Source organism: Gigantopelta aegis, chromosome 3, assembly GCF_016097555.1.
Source record: "Gigantopelta aegis isolate Gae_Host chromosome 3, Gae_host_genome, whole genome shotgun sequence".
Classification (NCBI taxonomy): domain Eukaryota; kingdom Metazoa; phylum Mollusca; class Gastropoda; order Neomphalida; family Peltospiridae; genus Gigantopelta; species Gigantopelta aegis.
Window position 1 is genome coordinate 77,622,183 of NC_054701.1, and position 15,607 is coordinate 77,637,789.

The 15,607-nt window shown below is 36.8% G+C and overlaps 1 protein-coding gene across 1 annotated transcript; it reads left to right on the plus strand.

The window, feature by feature from the left end:
* The first annotated feature begins 5,087 nt into the window (after nucleotides 1–5,087).
* LOC121392806 lies at nucleotides 5,088–14,118 on the plus strand. Its single transcript, XM_041523883.1, has 5 exons — nucleotides 5,088–5,101; nucleotides 8,182–8,351; nucleotides 10,200–10,397; nucleotides 11,517–11,678; nucleotides 12,596–14,118. Exons 1-5 carry the CDS (start codon nucleotides 5,096–5,098, stop codon nucleotides 12,813–12,815), a joined length of 756 nt encoding a protein of 251 aa, XP_041379817.1. The 5' UTR covers nucleotides 5,088–5,095; the 3' UTR covers nucleotides 12,816–14,118.
* The last annotated feature ends 1,489 nt before the right edge of the window (nucleotides 14,119–15,607 follow it).

The window sequence follows — 15,607 nt, forward strand, 5'->3', positions numbered from 1 at the left end:
TTTTCGTGCTGGTGTGTCATTAAATATTCATTCATTCATTTATTCATTTTTTCCTTCATTCATTCTCTAGACTAAAAGGGACGTAGCTTGGTATGAACCTGGGGAGAGGTCGAATATGAACACAGGGGATCGTATGAATCTAGCATACATTTCCCCTGTAATATTACACTGTAAAATATATTGTTTGGGCCTTAACGACACTGCTAGAGCACAGTGATTATCGGTTTAGAGAGGAAACCCGCTAAAAAAAACCATTCCATCAGTAGCAAGGGATCCCACAGACAGGATAGCACATACCGCGGTCTTTGATATACCAGTCATGGTGCACTGGCTGGAACGAGAAATAGTCCAATGGCCACCGACGGGGACAAATCCTAGACCGACCGCGCATCAAACGAGCGCTTTGCCAAAGGACTATTCCCCGTCCTCACAAAAAGTCGTTTTTATTAAGCCGTCCAACTTCATCCCCAATCGATGTACTTTTTTCTATCTTCATTTCAGTTCTTACAAATATTTTCAATTCCTCATCTGTTTTCGTCTTTCCTTGCTACTAAAAGAAAAATGTAGCGGGTTTCCTCTCTAAGATTCTATGTCAGAGTTACCAAATGTCTGACATCCAATAGCCGATGATTAATTAATCAATGTGCTCTAGTGGTGTCGTTAAACAAAATAAACTTTAACATTTCATTTCATTTCGACTTATTTGTGTGCTTATATCCAACTAAGGTTCAAGCACGCTGTCCTGGGCACACACCTCAGCTACCTGGGCTGTCTGTCCAAGACAGTGGGTTAGTTGTTAGTGGTTAGTGAGAGAAAAGAGGGTGTAGTGGTCTTACATCTACCTACTGAGTCGTTAAAACTCGGTCTGGGTGGGAGCCGGTACCGGGCTTCGAACCCAGTACCTACATGGCAGCCTTATGCCCGATGGCTTAACCACGACATAACCGAGGCCTTTTTGTATTATTATTATATCTAATTGTTCAGTCACCCGTCCCCCTCAGACTCAGGGTATTCAATATACCTCGATCATAGAAATGGCCACTGATTAATCCATTTACTGAGGTACCGTTAAATAAACATTCTTTGTTACCGTGACAACCATGAAAAAAGAAGCATTATCGTGATGGGTTTGATTTAAAGATTTAATTAATCATAGGCTTATATGAATTATTGAAAACTTTAATGTCAATTTATTGTTTTTTGACATGCATTATTTAGTTTTTAACTATATATATATATATATATATATATATATATATATATATATATATATATATATATATATATATATATATATATATATATACTTCTTTTGGGGGGCTTTTTTTTTCTTTTTTTTTTGGCTTTATCAACTTCGATTGAGTGACGATCCGTTTAATAGCTCTGTGGGGGTTTTAATAACAACAAGTCATGCTTTGACTGTTTTAATATCCCGTTTCACGCTTGTGTCTTCTCTTGCCACCTATAATACTTTAATATATGTTGTTTTGGTTTTGGGTTTTTGTTTGTTTGTTTGTTTGTTTGTTTTGGGGGGGTGTTCATTTATGTTTGTATTTTATGCAGTTAGTTTTCAAGCACGCTGTCTGTGACAGACAATGACGATTACAGCCTTGTCGACGTATCTAGCTATAGCTCATGTGTGTGTCTAGGACAGCGTACATGAAAGTACGTGTAAATGAAGGACTATATAGAGAATACTACGTGAGTGGCCGTCAGATACCATTTATCTTACGAGTTGTTTTAACATGTATCTAATGAGAAAAAGCGAGTTGGTACGTTTTTAAATAACGAGTTGTAAGATAAATGATATCTAACGGACACGAATGTTGTATTCGATTTCTTACATATCCTGAGAAAACAGTTTTAAAATAAATTTAAAAGCTTTTCAACAAAAATCTATTTACGGCCCTTGCGCGTATAGTTAACGCGTGCGTCACAGACAAGTCAATTTCGAGTTATCTTGTACGTCACCGGCATCGGTGGCGTCGTGGTTAGGCCATCGGTCTACAGGCTGGTAGGTGCTGGGTTTGGATCCCAGTCAAGGCATGGGATTTTTAATCCAGATACCGACTCCAAACCCTGAGTGAGTGCTCCGCAAGGCTCAATGGGTAGGTGTAAACCACTTGCACCGACCAGTGATCCATAACTGGTTCAACAAAGGCCATGGTTTTGCTATCCTGCCTGTGGGAAGCGCAAATAAAAGATCCCTTGCTGCTAATCGGAAAGAGTAGCCCATGTAGTGGCGACAGCGGGTTTCCTCTTAAAATCTGTGTGGTCCTTAACCATATGTCTGACGCCATATAACCGTAAATAAAAAAATGTGTTGAGTGCGTCGTTAAATAAAACATTTCTTTGTTTCTTTTTTTCTTGTACGTCACGGAGTGATGACTCGACTGTTTTTGTTTTGTTTTTGTTTTCATTGGACGGTATGTCTTTAAAATGTTAGCGCATGTATATGTGTTAACAAGTATGTGTTATCAAAAATAACGAATGATGTTCTCACCAATGGGTGTGTAAGAAAACCAGTATTCTTCTTCTTCTTTTCGTTCCTTCTTGTAATGATCTCACAGGGAGATGTTTCTGCCAGGATGAATCTCACAGTGACACGGGGGGATTCCTGGTCTCCATACAGTTTTTTCTAAACCAGTTATACTTGTGGAAAACATATTATATATTTTTAAGTAGAGCATTTTCTGTCCTTTTTGCTAGTTTTAAGCAAATTTCGTATTTAACGGCAGGTGTTAACAAGATTTTTTTTTCTTTCTTTTTTTCTTTTTGATTTTTTTTTTAAAGAGTTTATTCCATGTAAAATAATTGTCACATGTACATTCCTTGATACTTACGTGGCTTGAGTATACATTGTTAATACAGTTTATTTTTTACAAACCTTTATGCAATTACCAGAACAGAACAGAACAGAACAGAACAGAACTTTATTACACTCAGACCGTTCCACAACCATGTAGCAACTAAAAATAGGTATCCTTCTATTTATTACACGTCCCTTTTCTTACACATCTTATAACAACATAGGTGAGTGAACTGTTAATCATATACCTTTTACCTCGTATGCAATAATGGACTCACCTTCTAGTAACAATTAAGACACAAGAAAGAACATACATTGTATATTCACATTTATTTATTACAAATTAACTATTTACTATGTGATGATAGAGAATCTATGCGTGTAGCTGATGTACTGGTAAGTGAAATAATATTGCTCACGGCTTCAGCTGTTACCAATTAAGACCGTTTTAGACGTAAAACCATTTATGAAGAAAAACAATAAACGCTAAGTCGCTACTGATTGAAGTTCTAGTCATTCATTAATAGTAGAAGAAAACCCCTTGACGACTATGTTAGCTTATCCGTGTTATTTTTACATTATTTAGAGTTTCATTTCTGATTCGTGAGTACTGGCTTATTACGCATACTACGATCATATATGCGATATTCACACTGTAAACGTTTATCACATGCGCTTGGATTAAACACGCGTTATTTTCCAGATTTACAGTATGCATATCAATTTACAAAATTAATGCATACATGTAGTATGTACCAATCTGATTGTTTTGATGGAATAAAGTTGAACTGAATTGAACAGTTAAATTGGACTAGACTGTTCCACTAAGGTTCTATGGGTTTGATTAATTAGTCCTTAAGCTGAATGTGTAAGAACTGGGAATATACAGGTATGTAACAAATGGGAGACCATCGATAAATGTAGGATACACACTTTAGTCAGAAATAATCAGCGCTATAAAAGAAAAAAGGAAGGTTTCTAGTAGTCTATGGGCGAACATATCGAACACCCCCCTCCCCCCCCCCCCCCTTAGCGATTTTCGTTCACCATGTTTTTTCAGTTATTAAGGACCCTCAGCTATCATAATCTACTTGTTTGCCACAAAATTGATGGTGGGGGTAAGCGCTAGGGCCGTTGCCATGGCAACACAGTAATGAAACATTGAAATTTGAGAAAATGACATATCTATGTAACTAAGCAACCTTAAAACACAAAATAAGTGTGTATATATAGTTTTGAAGCTGTCCAGTTGATTGCAATCACGACCTAGATAATTTAAGGTCTTGGTCATTACACATGATCATGGCAACGCATCTGGTGCTCACCCCCAAAATCAATTTTATGGCAAACAGACAGATTATGACACCTGAGGGTCCTGGTCAACTGAAAAACATGGTGACCGAAAATCACTAACGGGGGGATAGGGGTATCGGTGGCCCACAGGGAGGGATGGGGGATCTTGGTGGACCACACGGAGGGATGGAGGTCTTGGTGGCTCATAGACTATAGAGTCTATAGTTGTGTCCTAGTTCTTTAATAGCCAAATAATAGAAAAAACACTTATAAAATTACTTTAATACAATAATCGATATTATAATTGTAAAATGTTCCATTTATCCTTGAAGCGGTCTTCATTTTCTGAGTAAATATATTATTCATTCTTTATAGCTTCCAGAGAAAACAAAACAAAAACAGGTACAGTTTATGGCCGTCTTTAAATGCATGTATATGCAGTGGCAACCCTCCCCCGGGGAGAGGGAGTGACATCGCCGATGTAATTTATCGAAACTTTTAGAATATATTAAGCAAACTCAGTATTTTTTTATGTCATCTTCATTAAAAATGGGTTCCAACGTGCGCAACTCTTTATTACATTAAACTTTATTGCTGCCATGATGAATAAATAAACAAACTAGTATAAACAGTGTTCTCAATGAGGAAATGCAAACTGTTTTATTGGTTAATCGTGTTTTTATTCAGCCAATGGAATTCGTTGATTTTCTACGAACGAATTTAAGACGTTACTAGATCCTGGTTTCTTTTTTTCTTATTTCGGTGACTTTAAAAAGCAGTATTGCAGAAAACGTGACGTGACATAATAATAATGTATTCCTGATTTTGTTTCACTGGCTATAAACCTTTTTTGCATGGTCTTGTTGAATTTTTTATTAGATTCCCTGGCTGCTAGGTGTACGGAGTCATAAAAAAACGTCAAGGTCAAATAACGTATATAAAACACCATGACCGTTTTTGAAGTCAGTAGTCGTAACTTCTTTGTTAACAGCCATGAAGGTAGGGTTATCTGTATGTGTGTGTGTGTGTGTGTGTGTCCTCTTTCTCTCTCTCTCTCTCTCTCTCTCTCTCTCTCTCTCTCTCTCTCTCTCTCTCTCTCTCTCTCTCTCTCTCTCTCTCACTTCCCGTCTCTTTCTCTCTTTCTTTTTCACTTCCCTCTCGCTATCTATATATCTCTGTCACTGTCTCTGTTCGTGACTCTTTCTCTCTGTCTCTCTCTCTGTCTCTCTAGATCTGTCTGTCTGTTTAATCTATAACGCAAATAACCAGTTGAAGAAAATGTTTAAACTTGAGAATATTAATTAATCCTCAAAAATGTCATATCTTTAGTATCGAAATAGACTGAAATATCTAAAAACAAAACGGAGCGTTTCTTAATATTTCATCGCGTATCATTGTAATGATTCATTGGTTTTTGATATGCTGGTGATCTTCAAAGTTAAAGTTTATTTTGTTTAACGACACCACTAGAACATATTGATTTATTAACATCGGCTACTGAATATCAAACATATGGTCATTTTGACACAGTCATAGAGATTAGTAGCAAGGGATCTTTTATATGCACCATCCCACAGACAGGAAAGCACATACCACGGTTTTTGATATACCAGTCGTGGTGCAATGGCTAGAGCGAGAAATAGCCCAATAGGCCCAACGACGAGGATCGATCCTAGACCGACCGCGCATTAAGTGGTCGTTTTACCACTGGGCTACCAGTCGTGGTGCACTGGCTAGAGCGAGAAATAGCCCAATAGTCCCAACGACGAGGATCGATCCTAGACCGACTGCACATCAAGCGAGCGTTTTACCACTGGGCTACTACATCCCGCCCTTGGTGCTCTTCAAAACCAACAAACTAAGCAAATTTGTTTCACAAATATCTACACTGGAGAGAATGGTTTGTGATCTACTTATATCACCATTGAATCGTATTCAAAGATAGTTTTATGGTATAGTGGTTAAGCCATCCCAATTCGCATTCCAGAGTCAGTTTTTATGATTTAGTGATTGAAAACATATTTTATTGTATACAGAACCAAAGAACCAAAGTTTGACAACTTACGAGGCTCTCTTCTATATATATATATATATATATATATATATATATATATATATATATATACATACATACATACAATATGCATGGCGACTATATTACATAACTGTATATTTAAATTACATTTAAACAGTCAATGGCGACAGCGGGTTTCCTCTCTCAATATCTGTGTGGTCCTTAACCATATGTCTGATGCCATATAACCGTAAATAAAATGTGTTGAGTGCATCATTAAATAAAACATTTCTTCTTTTTTAAACAGTCAAAGATAACCATAGAAAGAAAATATATTATACAAAAAGAAAAGAAAAAAGGAAAGGAAAAAAAGAAATAATGATGCAAAACGTTACACAACTAGAAATAAGCACGAAAATAACTAAACTATAAATGACATTAATTAAAAGTTTTTTGTTTGTTTTTGTTTTTTGTTGGTGAAGTTTTTGTTTGGGGGGGGGTTGGGGGGAGGGGGTTCTAAGTGTCATTATTGTGAAACTGAACTGTTATTATGTTGTTTTCAATCATTTACATGAATTACTTTTGTATTTCATAAATCTCGACACATGTATAACAAACTAAGTTTTGCATTTAAATATTTAGATATTTTCAGTTAGTTATAAAATGCAGACGTGACAAAATATTTTGCATGCTTAAACAAGAAGATCAGTTAGTTAATTACATGAACACTGAAACAGCTTATTTAGCGTTGTACAACAGTTACTTATTAACGGTCAAAAAGGTACATACACATTCGACATTCCCTCCCATAACCTTGTTGTAATAGTGTGGGCGTCGTAGCAACCGTGGTTTAACATGATTCCATATAACATTGGAAGGAGTGTATGAACTTAATGACCGCCCGAACGTGTTTCTCTCGCATTCCGCACTGTAACCTCTAGTTAGGGAGGTCGGTAGTAATAAAAAAAAAATTAGAGTTGATTGTTTGTTTGTTTGTTTGTTTGTTCGTTTATGTGTACTTGTATATGTGTTTGCTTTTGTATATCTACTTATATTTGTATCTGTATATCTGTATCTGTATCTGCTGTATCTGCATCTGCATCTGTATCTCTATCTGTATCTCTATCTCTATCTGTATCTGTATTATATGCATCTGTATCTGTATCTGTATCTGTATCTTTATCAGTATCTGTATCTGTATCTGTATCTGTATCCTGTATCTGTATCCTGTATCCTGTATCTGTATATGCATCTGCATCTGTATCTGTATCTGTATCTGTATATGCATCTGTATCTGTATCTGTATCTGTATCTGTATCTGTATCTGTATCAGCATCTGTATATGCAATTGTATCTGTATCTGTATCTGTATATGCATCTGTATCTGTATCTGTATCTGTATCTGTATCTGTATCTGCATCTGTATCTGTATCTGCATCTGTATCTGTATATGCATCTGTAACTGTGTCTGTGTCTGTATCTGTGTCTGTGTCTGTGTATGTGTATGTGTATGTGTATGTGTATGTGCCTGCATCTGCATCTGTATTTGTATCTGTATCTGAATATATTTGCATCTGTATCTGTATCTGTATCTGTTAAATAAAACATTTCTTTCTTTCTTTCTTTCTATATCTGTATCTGTGTCTGTGTCTGTGTCTGCATCTGCATCTGTATTTGTATTTGTATTTGTATCTGTATCTGAATATATTTGATTCTGTATCTGAATGTGACTGAATGTATCTGTACCTGTATCGACACCGGCATTGGCATCCGCATCTGATATATATTTACATCTGATGTGTGTATAATTATGTGTATGTGTATGTGTATGTGTATCTGCGTCTGTGTATGTGTATGTGTATGTGTATCTGCGTCTGTATTTGTATAATTTTATATGTACATGTACTTGTTCCCCTGTGCGGGAGGCAGGATGTAGTTCAGTGCGTCGTTAAATAAAACAGTTCCTTCCTTGTTCCCCTGTGCGTGAGTAATGCAACCAGTGCCTTTAAACTGTAGCATTGTCATATCAACCAATGTCGTGTGTGTTTTGTTTTCATGTTCACAGGCAGTCTGCATATTGGTGCTCGTAGTCGCCGCCTGTCAGGCGTGGAACCCGTACCAGGAGAAGTACAGACCGGTTTACTATCCGTATATACCGCCGGCGAAGAAATGTTGGGTCTACCTTGATAGGGCTGCGGAGTACAAACTAAGCCACGTGCAGTCGGGCTATCCAGAGTAAGTTTTTTATCGGCCTTTTTTATGTGTAGTGTTTAAGCTACCGGAAGTAGGGCTGGTAGGTTCTCGGTTCGCATTTTGGTACGGGCTTCTACTCAGAGTGGAGGGGGTGTAAGGTCACTACACCGATTTTTTTTTATCTCCCTAATCACTAACAACTAACCATTAACCCACTGTCCTGTACAGACAGCCAAGATAACTGAGGTGTATGCTTAGGACAGCGTATTTGAACCGTAATTGGATACAAGAACGAAATCAACTTGAAATTAGTTTGAGACGACCAAATATTTAAATCTCAGTACTAGTGTGACAGAGAAACATGTAAGTTAATAAAAAGAGGTTGACTATTACATACACAGATATTAACGCACTGACGCAGAGGATAATTAAATCTTTTCTGGCCTCAAATTGTCCCATGTCGTTACAGGGACTCGAACTTGGGGCACCGAATCGCCCGAATTTGTCATTTTTAGCAAGTCTAACAATGTGTTAGCAACATTTCGTGATAGATGACTTCTTAACATTGTTTCAATAAAATTTGACGCGTGATATACGCAAAATCTCACTTTTGAATACTAGAGTGAACAGCCAAGGTACGCAATTTCACCTGCATTGTTACTAGTAATCGATAATACGGTACACGGAGACTAAAGACCTTGGCTGTCCTATTAGTTGTCGTCATGCTTGTAATAATAGAAAAGTAGATTTAACCAATGCACCTTGATGGTAACTAGTGGTGTGTGTGGGGGGGGGGGGGGGGGGGGTGGAGGGAGTTGTTTGTTGTTTTTTTTTGTTTTTTTTTTGGTTTTTTTTGTTGTTGTTGTTTTTTGGGGGGGTTGTGGGGGGTAATTCTTTTCACGAAGATTTCTTGGCGAAAAACCCCATTGTTATGCGAGTTGGTATGGGTTTAAAACTAAATAATAAACTGTAACTGAGTTTTAACATTACGTTTTATTGAGTTGCATGCCATGGTCAGTTCATCGCGTTATAAATACAGAAAATAATTGTGATACAAATAATGCCTGTCTGATTTCATTTATGGCTGGTCGTTATTATCAAATATTTGGTTTCTTGCATAATGTTAAATGTAGTATTTAATAGATATAAAGATGTTGAAAAAACATTTACTATGTACAGTTTATAATTCCAATGAAATTGAAGATGAGTTCCCATTTTATACAAAAATGTCGTCGAAATAATGATCATAGACAACTATTTATTAAAGCAGACATCTGAGAATCGAAAATTTGCGTAAACCATTTATGGGATACGCAAGAACAAATTCAGGAAACCCAATTCATTTTTAGGTAACCCATCATGAACATGTAAATGATGTCATAAATTCATTGCGCAAATTATACTTACGCGAGAGACGCGCGAACGAAATTATCGGTCCCGCAATTTTCAGAGGCTGTTAAAGTTAGTCCAACTAGTAACTACTAAACATATTAAAGAGTTCAATAAACTTGAAAAAAATATTCAATTCTGGCAAATAAGTTAAGAAATAACTTGATTGTATCTAGTTTTAGACTGTATAGTTATGTTTGTATTGTGATTTTGTCATTTACCATATTATGTGAAAATCATCTCCCCCCCCCCCCCCCCCACCCACCCACACACACCATTATAAGTACTGTATATATTGTATATAGACATGTATTTATTATGTATGATGATGAGTTGTAAAACTTGAGGCAATAAATAAACTTGTAAACTTGGTGGTTACTCGTATATATCATTATAGTCAATGATTAACCAATCAATGTGCTCCAGTGATGTCGTTAAACAAAACAAACTTTAACTTTGATAACATATCGTTTTGCTTTCTATTTCATCCTTCCTTTGTAGTCATTACATCAAGTTGGAGTTGCACAAGAATCCGAACCTGCGTGTGGTGTTGTACGGCCAGCCTGCAATCCCTGTCTACCCCGTTAAGCCAGTCCAACCCGTGCACCCCCTACCACCGCATCGTGGACTCCTCCCTGATCATAACAGACTCGTTGCATTCGGAAACAAGTTGGCAGGAGTCCTGCATCGTTACAAAAGGTAGGTAACTCGTCCAGAATTTAAAAATACAAAAAGAACACATCCTTCAGTCCAGCACATCATACAACTCTCTGAGACAAGAAACCTGGAGGTATCCTGTGGACCTCAAAGAGAAACTTTGGGGACCGGTGGCGTCCCTTCAACGGAAGCAGACTTCCTGGTGAGAACAGGTCTGGAAGTTTGAGCGTAGCTTTGGGATCGCAGAAGAAGAAAAACTATACAACAGTCTAAATTTGTCCCTAGTAGTTAAACATCAAAATCACACACCCACCCCACTTTTGTCTCAGTCAATACAACCGACATATGTCGGAGATGATAATCGGGATGGACATGTTTGAATCTTCAGTGGATATACGCACGTAAATAGAGTTTTGGTTGTTTGATATAAGCACTTAAATAGAGTTGTGATTGGTTAATATAACTATGAGCACGTTAATAGAGTTCCGGTCGTGTGATATAAACACGTAAATAGAGTTTTGGTCGCTTGATTCAAATTTAATATTCCTTAGGAAAATATTTTTATATGTTTAATCATCATCAGCCATTCGACGTTATACAGAGATACAGTTTACAAAACAGAACAGAAAAGAAATGTATTACATTCAGGCCGTTATGCAACGACGTAAGAGTAACATACATATTCTGATTTTGACAAGATGGTTTACAGGAGGATACAGTTGATAGGAATACATTGTTTGGCACATATATGAATACAAATACAAATACAGTACATGTTATTACTATTACCATTATTATTAACAATATAAATACATGATATTACATTATAGAGATATGTGTAATAGCAATATAGATACATTCCGTGATGTAATATAGTAGAGATATATTGTCAAATATAATTATTCAGAATATTTCAGTTACAACTGTGTACTTACAGTTCTTGATATTACAAAATATAAATATAAAAAAGTTCACAAATTAACATTAAAGACGTAAAATTATGTAATACGATTTAAAATATTTCAAGTATAATTGTATGTTTACCTTCAGTTTAATTAACCGATTAAAGTGTGGTAATTGTGGTTGTTGTTGTTGTTGTTATGGAAGTTTACATACTTGACAAATTATATTCATGTCGATCTTTGATTCGTCCACTTGCAGATCAGTGGTGGGGCACGGTTCAGTGAGAAAGGTGTACGGCAAGCTAGTCGGTGAGGTGTGTCCAAGCTACCAGTACACCCTGCGTCAGTTCTACTCCTACAGCGGACGATGCTGGGTGATCAACCCGGACTACCAGAAAATCAAATACACTCGATGTCACGAGTGAGTCAATATTATGTTTGTTTTAGCAAATAGTAAGCCATTCTTCTTCTTTTCTTCTTCTTCTTCGTCTTACTTCTTTCTTTTTTCTTTCTTTCTTCTTCTTTAACTTCTTTCTTCTTCTTTATTTTTCTTTCTTCTTCTTTTCCTTCTTTGTTCTTCTTCGTCTTTTCTTTATCTTCTGTCTTCTTTCTTTCTTCTTTTTTTGTCTTCTTTCTTCTTCTTCGTCGTCGTCTACTACTACTACTACTACTACTACAACTACTACTACTACTACTACTACTACTACTACTACTACTACTACAACTACAACTACAACTACAACAACTACAGCTACAGCTACAACTACTTTAACTACAACTATTTCTACTTATTCTTTTCATTTCATTTCATTTCAACTTATTTTCAAGCACGCTATCCTGTGCACACACCTCAGCTATCTGGACTGTGTACGCAGGACAGTGCGTTAGTGGTTAGTGAGAGAGGGTGTAGTGGCCTTATACCTACCCATCGAGCCCTTAAGAACTCGCTCTGGGTTGGAGACTGTAGTCCGACGCCACCAAGGCCAGTTATTATTTGTATTATTCTTGTTATAAACAAAAATCAATTAGTCTCCCTTAGATTTCGCAAAAATGTTTTAGTTGGCACAATCTTGCTCAACTACGACCTTTTTGTACACTTCTACTGCGGTGGTGTGTTTTAATTAATTGATCGTTATCAGTATCATCATTCTTACTAGCATTATCACCACCACCACCACCATTATCATCATCATCATAATCATTACCTTTATTATTGTTGTTGTTGTTGTTGATATTATTGTCCTTGATGTTATTTTTATTATTAATTATTATTATTATTATTATTATTATCATCGTCATCATCATCATCATTGTTATCAGTATTATTATTACTTACAGCTCGAACAACCGGAACTGCAAATTCTGCACTGAGAACTCAGCGCCGCGACATTACGCGCACAACCACTACGCCCAGAAGCAACGCGTCAGTAAGTGCGTGGAGTCGTACGAGACGGTGTACGTGTGGGCGTACTGCGAGAAGCTGGCCCAGTACAGCAGAATCAGGCGAATCACACTCCATCTGCCGTACCGCTGTAACTGCAAGATCTACGAGTGTTGACAACGCACAGACGCGCGTTACGATTAAAGCTGTATCCTAGTCGGACGCGAGCGCGGTGCGAGCGATTATTTTAGAAACCATAGATTTTCAATCGCCGTATTCTATAACCGCTCGCGTACGGCGCGACACAGTACCGAGGGAAGTCTTTCTATTTTTACCACGCGCGGCACGAGCACCAAACATATATTAACCAATCGGACAAGTTTTACTTGGCGGTTTTAACTGTTGATAACAATTTCAAAATGGAGACTTTTGTTACGGCCCCGTCTGGTTAGGATTATAAATATTATGGCATCGGTTGCTTGCATCGCTCACGTCGCTTGTGTAGCACGCGTCCGGTTAGGATACAGCTTAACAGTAGTTCCTGTCATATACCCGAGTCTGTCTATGAAGTTCTCCTTTTATAACAACCTCGTATTTGATCTACACTAAACATCAAACGAAACGCAAATATAATTTTCATTTCTAACATTAAATTGTATTGTTATGTTTTTTTTTAGAACTGAAGTAAGGAATGTTTCAGTTAACGAATCGCTCTACATATTTCAATTACTTTTATATGAATTCAGACATATGGATAAGGACCATACAGCTAATGAGAGAAGAAACCCGTTTTTAGAATGGAGATTCAGGAGAATTACAGGTCGATATTCCTTTTTATAATTCCTCAGAACTGAACGTTTGTAATCCTGTAAATCTGTTCTGAATACAGACTGACCATTAGGCCTACTTTGATGTGCGTTTCTTTTGTTGTTCAGTATATTAAAGTAATTAGCAGTTTGGAGTTAACGTGTAGGATTCTGTCGCTGTCAAACTAAAATATCTACTATACTAGGTCAAACTTTGTTATCTCGATGTTGAAGAGAATCATAATGGTGGTTCGAGATAAACATGACTGTTGTTGGTTGAAATTATACCTTTGAGAAATCTCTATATTTCATGATATCGTGGGTTCGTAAGTTTATAAGGGTCGAGCTAAAAAAAAAGTTTGATAACATATAGATAATGCAATTTAGTAGTTATATTTAGAAAAACAATTCTGTAAGTGTTTTGTGATGACTAATTATTTATTTTTTTAAAAGTCTTAATGGCAGTAGCAGCGGCACAGAAATACAGGTGTTAATTTGATAATTTGCTGGTTTAATTCACTTTAGATCATTAATAAAACGATGTACACAAACTGTTATATTATATTTCGTTCAATCCTCTTCTACACAAATTTTTTTAGTATTCTATTATGCGTTGTTCTTCAAAAATATTCTTACAAAATAGAGCTGTTTCTTAGTAAATAGTTGGAACATAATCATTGTCTTTTGTTATTTGTTTAATCCTGTTTGTATATGCGACCATTTCGTTTCCGGTTAAACACCTCCACTCAACACCAACACCCCCACCGTCACCCCCACCCCCACCCCCTCCCCAAACCCCCATACCCCCATTACGATACCATTGCTGGCTGGGGCCTAATTCGCAAAGCTATTTTGAGCTCTGTTAAAGTTTTGTTTTGTTTAACGATACTACTAGTGCACACTGATTTATTAATCATCGACTAATGGATGTCAAATTTGACAGTCTTAGAGATGAAACTCGCTACATTTTTCCATAAGTAACAAAGGATCTTTTATATGCACCATTCCATAGGCAGAATAGCACATACCACGGCCTTTGATACATCAGTGGTGGTACATTGGCTGGAACGAAAAAGCCGAGCCGACGGTGATAGATCCTAGACCTTTTTTTTTTTTTTTTTTTTTTTTGGTCACGTTCCCGAAAACAATTCTTTTTACGCCGTATAGGGATTTGAAAGGGTCAAAACCAATGAAATTGTGTGCGAAATTAATGACTTATTTGTTTTCCTTTATTTTGACACGTGGTCTATAGAGAGAGGGAAAACCTGCTGCCACTATATGGGTTACTCCTACAGAAAATCATTAATTCATTAATTAATAACGGGAGAAAAAAGTTAAAGTTTGTGTTGTTTAACATCACCACTAGAGCACATTGATTTATTAATCATCGGCTATTGGGTGTCAAACATATGGTAATGTCGACATTGTCTTAGAGAGGAAACCCGCTACTTTTTTTCCATTAGTTAACAAGGGATATTTTATATGCACCTTCGTACAGAGAGGATAGCACACATCACGAACTTTGATATACCAGTCGTGGTGCACTGGCTGGAACGAGATATAACCCAATGGGCCTACCGACGGGGATCGATCCTAGATTAACCGTGCATCATGCATCATCTACGGGCCTTTAAATAATTGTTTTGAGTATACATGTATATAATATACCATATAAACGTTAAAACTTGTTTAACGACACCTCTAAAGCACATTGATGAATTCATCATCGGTTACTAGATGAGGTAAAACCCACTACATTTTGCCATTAGTAGCAGGTTATATTTTTATATGTATGCCTACTTTCCCACAAAGAGAACATCACATACCACGGCCTTTGATATAATAATCGTCGGACACTGGTTGGGACCACTAAGCAGGTTCGATCCTCTGATCCAAGCACCCCAAGCGAGCCTTGTACTTACTTAGCCCAACACCACCCATGTAAATGGCTACCATATAATATGGGAAGCAATATTTTGTCCGCTATGCTTTGATTGGTTGAATGAAACACTACGTGGACATATATTAATTTGTTAATAATGGGTTTCGTCAGAGGCCTTTTAAAACATATATTATTTATAATAATTTGACCAATAATAATGATATAACGAGTGTCCTCTTGTAAGCTTTTTCTTCTTCTCCGTATTGAACCACCTCGCCACA

Excerpts from the sequence above, each read along its gene's own strand:
- LOC121392806 (XM_041523883.1), top strand. Across the intron at positions 8,352-10,199 it reads GTGCAGTCGGGCTATCCAGA|TCATTACATCAAGTTGGAGT; the intron begins GTAAGTTTTTTA and ends CTTCCTTTGTAG. Across the intron at positions 10,398-11,516 it reads GTCCTGCATCGTTACAAAAG|ATCAGTGGTGGGGCACGGTT; the intron begins GTAGGTAACTCG and ends GTCCACTTGCAG.